General features: G+C 42.7%; 1 protein-coding gene across 1 annotated transcript in view; it reads right to left on the reverse strand.

The window, feature by feature from the left end:
* LOC120062553 (alpha-1A adrenergic receptor-like) overlaps positions 1-8692 on the reverse strand; it is a 26408-nt gene extending 17716 nt beyond the window's left edge. Inside the window, exon 1 of the mRNA XM_039012609.1 lies at positions 7214-8692. Within this exon, the coding sequence (XP_038868537.1) occupies positions 7214-8195 (982 nt within the window). The 5' untranslated portion in view covers positions 8196-8692. The remainder of the gene's footprint in view (positions 1-7213) is intronic.
* Positions 8693-11378: the final 2686 nt, after the last annotated feature.

Raw genomic sequence — 11378 nt, forward strand, 5'->3', positions numbered from 1 at the left:
CATTATATACCATTAATATCTATTGGGCACAAAATAATCTGAAACACAAACAAAACAAACAGCAAATGCATCCAACAAGTGTGTAGAGTCACAAGCTTGATGTAGTCATTGTGTGCTAGGAATATGGGACCAGATAATACACTTTTGACTACTTTAATACACATAAGTGAATTTGTCCCAACACTTTTGGTCCCCTAAAATGGGGGGACTATGTACAAAATGTAATGTAATTTCTAAACAGTTCACCTGATGTGGATGAAAATATCCTCAAGTAGCCCTAACGTCATAGCCAGCAATTTAAAATCCAATGTGCTGGAGTACATATAAAAAACAACAAAACATGCGTTACTGTCCCAATACTTTTGGAGCTCACTCAAAAGTGTTTTGTACTTGTCTAATGACTGTATTTTACAGGTGTTTCTCAGCAGTTTGTCAGTTGTCACAGTGTTTATATCAGTAGTTACCAAAATTGCTATTGACGAGCCACAGGGTTATGTAGGCTTTTTTGTTTAAGCCTACCACACCTGTTCATCAAGACCACATCTGTTCATCAAGACCTCAGCTGTTCATCAAGACCTCAGCTGTTCATCAAGACCTCAGCTGTTCATCAAGACCTCAGCTGTTCATCAAGACCTCAGCTGTTCATCAAGACCTCAGCTGTTCATCAAGACCTCAGCTGTTCATCAAGACCTCAGCTGTTCATCAAGACCTCAGCTGTTCATCAAGACCACACCTGTTCATCAAGACCTCAGCAGTTCATCAATACCTCAGCTGTTCATCAAGACCTCAGCTGTTCATCAAGACCTCAGCAGTTCATCAAGACCACACCTGTTCATCAAGACCACACCTGTTCATCAAGACCTCAGCTGTTCATCAAGACCACACCTGTTCATCAAGACCACACCTGTTCATCAAGACCACACCTGTTCATCAAGACCTCAGCAGTTCATCAAGACCACACCTGTTCATCAAGACCTCAGCAGTTCATCAAGACCACACCTGTTCATCAAGACCACACCTGTTCATCAAGACCTCAGCTGTTCATCAAGACCTCAGCTGTTCATCAAGACCTCAGCTGTTCATCAAGACCATACCTGTTCATCAAGACCACACCTGTTCATCAAGACCTCAGCAGTTCATCAACACCTCAGCTGTTCATCAAGACCTCAGCAGTTCATCAAGACCTCAGTTGTTCATCAAGAGCTCAGCTGTTCATCAAGACCTCAGCAGTTCATCAATACCTCAGCTGTTCATCAAGACCTCAGCTGTTCATCGAGACCTCAGCTGTTCATCGAGACCACACATGTTCATCAAGACCACACATGTTCATCAAGACCTCACCTGTTCATCAAGACCTCAGCAGTTCATCAAGACCTCAGCAGTTCATCAAGACCTCAGCTGTTCATCATGACCTCAGCTGTTCATAGAGACCTCAGCTGTTCATCATGACCTCAGCTGTTCATAGAGACCTCAGCTGTTCATCAAGACCTTTAATAGTAGAATCAGGTGTGGTAAAACTGGGCTTGAACGAGATAGTCTGCATAACCCTGTAGCTCTTCAAAAGAAATTATGGCCATCCCTGTATTGTATGTACAAAGTTGACTATATCTGATGAATGTACGTTTTACTGTACATTTTCTGTTTTGTAATAATTCACTTCTGTTTACAGGTAATGTAGTACTAGGCATTTCTTCAGTAAATTCAATTCAAATCAAATCAAATTGTATTTGTCACACGCACCGAATACAACAGTTGTAAACCTTACAGTGAAATGCTTACTTACAAGCCCTTAAGTAAACTATAAGGTGCATTTTCATGTAAATAGCTAATGGGTACATGTTGATTATTTGTGTATTTTCCAAGAGCATGCTTGATTATCTAAAGAGAGATCAGAGAAACGTTTTCCAGTTCACTCCATATTGGCTTAAATGGGTTTCTGGTTTTTGCTTCCCTCTGGAAAATCAGCTGTTAATATTAAATACATACTAACAACTACATTATTTATATTGCCATTTGTGATTATTGTTTACTTTTACTTAGCTTTTATTTATGTGTTATATTGTAATATAACATTGTATAATAATGTTGCATGTAAAACCATGGAAACTCAAAACATTAAATTAGGTTTTAAGTGAGAAGTAAGCATTGGTCTGAAGCTGAAAGAGAAATGAAATTCACATGAGCACCACAGTGTGTAATTCACCCATGCTCTACCGTGGTTTTCCTGCACTAAGCTTTGACCTACTACAGTAGCTATGTTGGTCTATTGTACTTCAAACAATGTGTAGGCTGGTTGCTTAGGATTCAAACCTTCTCAAACAGCCTAATTCATAGTCTTCAGAGGGATAATGGACTTTACAGTGTCCTGCTGTTCAAATAATATATATATATTATTTTATATATATTATTTTAACAGCAGGACACTGTAAAGTCCATTATCCTGTGACATTTGTGGTGGTCGTAGAGCAAAATGGAGAACACCATAGTGTTTATGAGAGTCTTATCTTTCCAGTGGTCATATTAGGCCAAACCATTCGGACGCTACAGGAATTTTCGTGAGAAGACCAATTTTTCATGGTCTTACACACATCGCTGTAGCTCGACCACCTTCCACCACAGACGCGGAAGGCCGACATAGGTGGATGGTGTGGATTCAGACGCAGCCCATGCAGATATCTCTAGCTTAAACTGAGGGGTTTTGATGGGGATTTTTAAAATGATGTCACTTAGATTGACACACAGTTAAGGATTGATACATAGTCATTTGAAAGAGGTAATGAACTGTCCATTGATCAGCACAGCAATTGATAAAACTGGACCATGTTTGACAAATGGTTCTGATCTTATGTCAATATTACACAGGTAAACTAACGGTTACATAAATCAGGTTTGAAGACATGCTCTATAGACCACTATATCTAAACTCAGCAAAAAATAAATGTCCTCTCACTGTCAACTGCGTTTATTTTCAGCAAACTTAACATGTGTAAATATTTGTAGGAACATAACAAGATTCAACAACTGAGACATAAACTGAACAAGTTCCACAGACATGTGACTAACAGAAATTGAATAACGTGTCCCTGAACAAAGGGGGGGTCAAAATAAAAAGTAACAGTCAGTATCTGGTGTGGCCACCAGCTGCATTAAGTACTGCAGTGCATCTCCTCCTCATGGACTGCACCAGATTTGCCAGTTCTTGCTGTGAGATGTTACCCCACTCTTCCACCAAGGCACCTGCAAGTTCCCAGACATTTCTGGGGGGAATGGCCCTAGCCCTCACCCTCCGATCCAACAGGTCCCAGACGTGCTCAATGGGATTGAGATTCGGGCTCTTCTCTGGCCATGGCAGAACACTGACATTCCTGTCTTGCAGGAAATCATGCACAGAATGAGCAATATGGCTGGCGGCATTGTCATGCTGGAGGGTCATGTCAGGATGAGCCTGCAGGAATGGTACCACATGAGGGAGGAGGATGTCTAACGCACAGCATTGAGATTGACTGCAATGACAACAAGCTCAGTCCGATGATGCTGTGACACACCGCCTTAGACCATGACGGACCCTCCACCTCCATCGATCCCGCTCCAGAGTACAGGCCTCAGTGTAACGCTCATTCCTTCGACGATAAACGCGAATCCGACCATCACCTCTGGTGAGACAAAACCGTGACTCGTCAGTGAAGTGCACTTTTTGCCAGTCCTGTCTTGTCCAGCGATGGTGGGTTTGTGCTCATAGGCGACGTTGTTGCCGGTGATGTCTGGTGAGGACCTGCCTTACAACAAGCCTACAAGCCCTCAGTCCAGCCTCTGTCAGCCTATTGCGGACAGTCTGAGCACTGATGGAGGGATTGTGCATTCCTGGTGTAACTCGGGCAGTTGTTGTTGCCATCCTGTACCTGTCCCGCAGGTGTGATGTTCGGATGTACCGGTCCTGTGCAGGTGTTGTTACACGTGGTCTGCCACTGCGAGGACGATCAGCTGTCCATCCTGTCTCCCTGTAGCGCTGTCTTAGGCGTCTCACAGTACGGACATTGCTGCAGTCCTCATGCCTTCTTGCAGCATGCCTAAGGCACGTTCACGCAGATGAGCTGGGACCCTGGACATCTTTCTTTTGGTGTTTTTCAGAGTCAGTAGAAAGGCCTCTTTAGTGTCCTAAGTCTTCATAACTGTGACCTTAATTGCCTAGCGTCTGTAAGCTGTTAGTGTCTTAACGACCATTCCACAGGTGCATGTTCATTAATTGTTTATGGTTCATTGAACAAGCATGGGAAACAATGTTTAAACCCTTTACAATAAAGATCTGTGAAGTTATTTTGATTTATTTATGAGTTTATATGAGTGACTGTGTTGAACACACCAACCCCTGTTGTTATGTTGGGTTCACACTGACCAACAAAGGTGTTATGAAATATATTTATTTTTCAATGACATGTATTGTTAAAATAAAGGTTTAAGGAAATACAGGCAGGCACCACATTACTACAAGACAAAATAGCTCAATCAAGCCTGTTGGTCATTAAGTCTATAAGTATAAAAGTAAAGCTTGCTTTCATATAATTAAAAAAAGCTTGTAAAGGTAGTGGAAGGAGCTAATGTCTTAGTGTAAGCTGGGAAGAATGCAATACATTACCTTGTATGCAGTACAAATCACGTTATTGTATGAACACCTCCTCTAAGAGAATGAATTAGGCTGTTTGAGAAGTTTTGAATTGTAAGCAACCTACCTACACATTGTTCGAGGTCAAAGCTGTGTGCTGGAAAACCTTGGTAAAGCATGGGTGGAGTACGCATTGTGGTGCTCATGTGAATGTCCTTTCTTTTTATGCTTCAGACCAATTCCTACTTCTCACTTAAAACATCATTTTTTGATTTAAAAAAACTAATAGTTCTAGTCGAAGCTAGGACTGCAGACTCCTCATAAGTGCACTACGGATAAGTACTTCCTGATAAGCACAAACTCGTTCACAATTCAAGTGCTCTACATTATTTCTAATGACTGGAGATCTGCATGCTCTGGTTTAGTGCATGCATTCACAACTGTTCCAAGCCAATCCACAGCGGTGGAAAAATTACTCAATTGTCATACTTGAGTAAAAGTAAAGATACCTTAATAGAAAATGACCCAAATATAAGTGAAAGTCGCCCAGTAAAATACTAATTGAATAAAGGTCTAAAAGTATCTGGGTTTACATTTACTTAGGTACAGTGGTGGAAAAAGTACTCAATTGTCATAATGTTACTGGAGTAAAATTCCTTATATTAAGCAAACATTTTGACCGTAAAAACTTTAGTTTTTTGTTTTTACAGTCAAGACACCCAGGGGCACACTTCAACACTCAGACATCACTTAGAAACACAGTATATGTGTTTAGTGAGTGCGCCAGATCAGAGGCAGTAGTGATGACAACACGTTATATTGATAGATGTGTGATTTGGGCCATATTGCTGTCCTGCCTGAGCATTCGAAATGTAACGAATACTCTTGGGTGTAAGGGGACATTTATGGGAGTAAAAAGTACATAGATTTATTTTCTTCAGGAATGTAGTGTAGTTAAAGTAAAAGTTGTTAAAATACAAATAATAAAGTAAAGTACAGACACCCCAAAAAACGTCTTAAAATATTTTGACTTAGTTACTTTACACGACTGCCAACGCATGTATCAGGAGTTTTAGTGATTGACTGCATCTGGTTTGTTAGGGTTATAATAGATAGCTGACACAGTACATTACCATACTGGAACAGTCCTCTTACATATAGAGGCACAGAGAAGGGGAAGGACAGAGCAGAGGTCTCCCTGAAAACAACAGCAGTAAATAATGATGAACATTTTCCTCGTCTATCTGCACTGCTCTGTCCACTAACCCCTACCAGCCACCACTGGCCCCTCTAGACTCCCCATAACTCCTACCGGCCCCCCACTGGCCCCTCTAGACTCCCCTTAACTCCTACCGACCCCCACTGGCCCCTCTAGACTCCCCTTAACTCCTACCGACCCCCCACTGGCCCCTCTAGACTCCCCTTAACTCCTACCGACCCCCCACTGGCCCCTCTAGTCTCCCCTTAACTCCTACCGACCCCCCACTGGCCCCTCTAGACTCCCCTTAACTCCTACCGACCCCCACTGGCCCCTCTAGACTCCCCTTAACTCCTACCGACCCCCACTGGCCCCTCTAGACTCCCCTTAACTCCTACCGACCCCCCACTGGCCCCTCTAGTCTCCCCTTAACTCCTACCGACCCCCCACTGGCCCCTCTAGACTCCCCTTAACTCCTACCGACCCCCCACTGGCCCCTCTAGACTCCACTAGCCCCTACCAGCCACCACTGGCCCCTCTAGACTCCACTAGCCCTACTGGCCCTGGGGCTGAGGATCACCAGATCAGATAAGAGAGAGGCCCAGGCAGCTCAGGTCAGACCAGTGTATGTGGCGTTTTCTTGACCAAATGACTCCGGCTCAGGAAAACCTCCAAGGACCTAGTAATATGATTAAGGAATTATGGTCCAAACCTCTAAGCATTATGTCTTACAGCTGGTTAAGTTAAGCCCACCCTGACATGGTGACACCATGGGCATTAGTCTCTACTATAGACAACTGTTTGTTGTTTGGCAAGGTAGTAGACCCTCACTACAGTATAATAAAGTCCAATATGCCACACGTACTGTCTGCGTCCCAAAAAGCACCCTATCCCATTAGTGCAATACTTTTGACCAGGGTCCATAGGGCTTTGGTCAAAAGCAGTCCATTATAGGGAATAGGGTGTCATTTGGGACGCAGGCATCTTGCTGATAAATCATGTCAGTAAATTAATGGATGGATATTATCATATAGGCCAATGTCAGTGCCAACTTTCTGGAGATGGAATTTATGGAACAGTTCTCTCTGAATGGGACCCAAGGGCCACATAGATTTACTTCCAGATATTAAAGAAAAATCTTCTCAGCCACTATTCAGCAGTTTGCTTGCGAAATGTAACATGGCACCAAAATATATATAAATGTACCATAATGTTTTTGTATGTGTATTATCACATATTGAGTGTTATTTTAATTGTAGGCTACAGTATCATATCATTATGATTATTATCATTGTTTCATTTAACTGCTGGACTGCTGTGTCAAATATTCATATTGATCAAGATAGTTTTCTGTAAAAGGCGTACTTGGATATTAGTTTGGAAAAGGGTGAATATATATGGAAAAATATACCTACCAATGGGTAAGGCTAGGAAGAACGGCAACCAGCAAAGCGTAAACATTCCAACCACGACCCCCAAAGTTTTTGCTGCTTTCTTCTCCCGGGAGAATTTCAGAAGTTTCACTGCCAGGGAGCTCCTCGCCTGGGTTGCGCGGCCCTTGCTGGTGCCTCCGCCTGTGTCATCCTGCATCTGGGATCCCCTGTGGATCCTGAGCGTGAGCTCACTCGTATTCATCCTCTCCCTCATCACCCCAGCCTCCAAGTTCTTGGTGGTCCGCTTGGCGACTACATAAACCCTAAAATACATGGACAAGATAACAACCAGCGGTATATAGAAGGACCCGAGGGAGGAAAAGAGTGCGTAAAACGGTTCCTCTGTGATGAGGCACACCGTGTCGTCTGGCGATGGCGGCTGCTTCCACCCAAGGAGGGGTCCAATGGAGATGACCACCGAGAGCACCCACACCCCGAGCATGGCCAGAAGTGCCCGCTTCTCGGTCACTATGCTCAGGTACTGCAGCGGGTGGCTCACCCCGATATAACGGTCGATTGAAATGACGCACAGGCTCATAATGGACGCGGTGCAGCACAGAACATCCACCGCCGCCCAGATGTCACAGAAGACCCTGCCGAACACCCAGTAGTTGAGGATCTCCAGGGTGGCAGACACCGGCAGCACGGTGGTGCCCAGCAGCAGGTCGGCGATGGCCAGGTTGATAATGAAGTAGTTGGTCGGAGTTCGCAGGTGCCTGTTGGTCACCACCGCCAGGATGACAAGGATGTTGCCCACGATGGCAAACACGATGAAAGCTCCCAGAACCAAGCCGAGCAGGATGGCACGGGTAAGATCCACTTCATCGATCTCCGTCCCATTGCCAGTGGTGTTTGTGGAGTTGACTGGCGACTCTGACAACCACGGTATCCCCACTTTCCCGCCCTGAAATTCCAATAAGGAACCATTTCCCCATAAATTCGCATCATCAGTGCTCAGATTCATTTTGCCTAAAGAGGTCCTCCATAGCAGGTTTCTTATCACATGGAGCTGTAGCAAAATAAAACGAGCAACACCATCCCAAAATAAATCTGCTCCACCAAGTGTTGTTAGGCTACATGATTAATGGAGAGGTTATCAAGGATTAAAATTACATTTCCCAAACGGTGCATTTTCATAACGTCCCGCTCAGTTACAAAACCAATTGGTTGAAATTGTATCATAAAGGTCTTGTCACATCAGTCCAATTGCAGGGCAGTTGTCTCGCTCTGTCTTCTCTGGGAACTGTCTGCATGAAAAGTATCAGCAGTCCCCCCTGTGCCTCCTGTCAAACCTCACTGCTCAGCGCGCTGCACTGTATGTGCTTCAGCAGCTCCCTCCTTAACGCAGCTTGACTGTATGAATTGGTAGATAGATATACGGCCGAACAGAAGAGACGTACTTTATATGACGCATATTAGGCCTACGCAGTAGCCCAAGAATAACTGCACTAGGCAAATGTCTGTGGCAGCACAGAAAACGCATTGGATTTCTGTGTTGGGTTTTGTGGTGAGGTCTATGCATGCAACTTTTTCATGAGTTGGGCGGGGGAGTGGACTAGTGGCTGTGCTGTCATTGATGTATTTTTTCAGATGAGTAGATTAGATTGTTGTTTTAGGAGCTTAGTCTATAGGCTACTATGTTATGCAGGATGTGGGTTCAAGTGGGATTTTCTGGTGGAAAATACGATTTGATTGAAGGGCTAAACTAAAATCAAACAATTGTGCCTTTATGTTCATAATGGGTTTCAATGAGAGCTGATGCTGCAATGCAATGAATTCCTTTAAAAAATAGTTTCTCCAACAAATCACTCACGACATTATCATGACCACGCATTTTATGTGAGGAGTAGATGTCTCATCTAAACATGGAATGGTTCAAATTTGGCTTGGGATTTGTCTACTATTTCAGAAGGAATCATTCCCTCAATCTCTCTATCCACCATGAAACTCCACAATATTTAGGTAATATGAACAATGTTCAGAAATAAATAATTGAAAAGTCTATCCCTACATATCTTAAACTGGATTTTGGAGGTGGGCTTTAGCACATTATGCTCTGGGCATCGCGCTAGGTTGAAAATCTTGGGCATTGAAAACATTGAAGATTTTTCTGTGCCCCTTGTCTTGATCGGTCATTTAGTCAAATGGAGTGGAGGCTTAAAGGGAATCAATAAGGTGAACAAGCACATGGCTGAATTTTGCCTGTGTTTTTCCCATAGATACCAGTAAGCAATACCAGTAAGCAATGCATAGCTGTTAACATTTCTTTCCCTGTCAAGACAGACTAACATCTTATCATTAAGATTCAGCTGAATATATTTTTCCCACAGGTGTTGCAGACGCTGTAAAAAAATATTTTTGTATCAACCCCTCCAAAAAATACTTCAACTAGTCACATGTAAATTGGTTTGGTCTTTCCATTTGAAAAATACTACATTTGTTGAAACCAAATATTTGATTCAATACCAACTGTTATTTGATTTTTACCAAACCTATTTGTCAAGTTGCAACCTATGTCTTTCAACACTTACTTTTCCCCTTTGGTTAAACCTAATAAATAACAAATAAAACAAATATTTAATGTAAATACAACCCATTGTTTCTATCCCGTTCCAAGTAAAAATAAATATTTGGAATTACCTAATCACATTTCTTCAATTGAGTTACTATGAATGAAATAAATTCCCTGGAAATAGAGAAATAAGTTGGATCAATAACTTGAAATCATTTCTCAAACATATTCTTTACACAAGACTGTCATATATAGTAGACACAATATCTAAACCGTACCCTTCTCTTTAATAGCACATGCACTTACAGTATGTAAGTAAAATTACAAATGGTGGCAGTGTGTCAGCTGAAGTTCGAATAACAAATGCAAAAGACCACATTAACTGGAGTCACATTCATTCTCAAGGGTGGGCAAAAAGAACAAGCAGAAAGCCACGTCATCCAAGAGCCACGCCTCCAACTCTTCTGATAGGCTCCCACCGCTACATTCAATGCACATGCACGTGCGGTGTTGAAAGCAATTTAAAAGCTTTCGTTCAATTAAAAAAATCATATTTGATCAGACACATTGAATAATAGGTTGAACGAACCCAAATCGTACTTTTTTATCATTCCAATCAGTATAAGCACTCCAAATGAACAATCGTGTAGTGCCACTTTTCACAGTGTAGGCTCTAGGGCGGTCTAATGGAAGGGATAGTTCATGCATTTGCAGAACAATTTATGTTCTTGTCCAATTTTTGCCGATCAGGCGTTTCAATTATTGCTTTGGCCCAGACCGGATTTCTCTTGTAGGATAATTACGCAGCCATACATATTAAATACTACTGTACTGTATCTGCTGTATACTGCAGCTTCCCTGTATACTGTCACTGCCTGGAACCTAAACTATCTTGTGTGTATACAGAAAGAACATTCCTACACTACTCAGCATGCATTGGTGATGGATTGAGCTGTTTTTATAGGCTTATGTAATGGAAGCAAATAAAAGTCCTAATAATAGCTATTTTTTCTGTAGCTTGTTCGCAAATACTCTGGGTTGCATATCACCTTTGAGTTCTTCTTCACCACACCTGTTTCCAATAGTGGTTCAGAGCAGTTTGGTCATTGTAATGCCACACCACATTCATTCATATTGTTCTGTGTGTTCCGGTCCAGCATGGGCAACAAGTCCATATAACAAGGGATTACTAATGTTAACATTGTTAGGGGTTGACCTGCAAACCACAAAGTTAATTATTTTGTACACCATGAAGTTGGTATTCAGGTGTCTAGGTCCGGAGGCTTTCAACGCTTTCAGGACTGATGCTGTGGCGCTTCCCTTATATCAACGTAGTCTGAGGCATGTGATGCCAGTCTTTCTGATTGAGACATTGAGACACAGGAGATGGGGGAGGGGGGCAGGGCGAAGCCGCATTATGGACCTCTTCATGCATATTATTGCTAGCAATTAGCAAGGCACCAAGGCTAACTGAAAGGCTACTCTGATGGTGGACCTGGCTAAGGCTGTCAGTCAGTCTGGAAACACTTTGAGCTGAATTCATAACACAAGAACCTTAATGACCTGTTCTGTCATTGCGCCTGGAGTTAGATGTGTGGATGTTTACATCCTGATGAATGGCACATGGCAGAGAAG

The sequence above is a fragment of the Salvelinus namaycush genome, chromosome 17, assembly GCF_016432855.1.
Source record: "Salvelinus namaycush isolate Seneca chromosome 17, SaNama_1.0, whole genome shotgun sequence".
Classification (NCBI taxonomy): domain Eukaryota; kingdom Metazoa; phylum Chordata; class Actinopteri; order Salmoniformes; family Salmonidae; genus Salvelinus; species Salvelinus namaycush.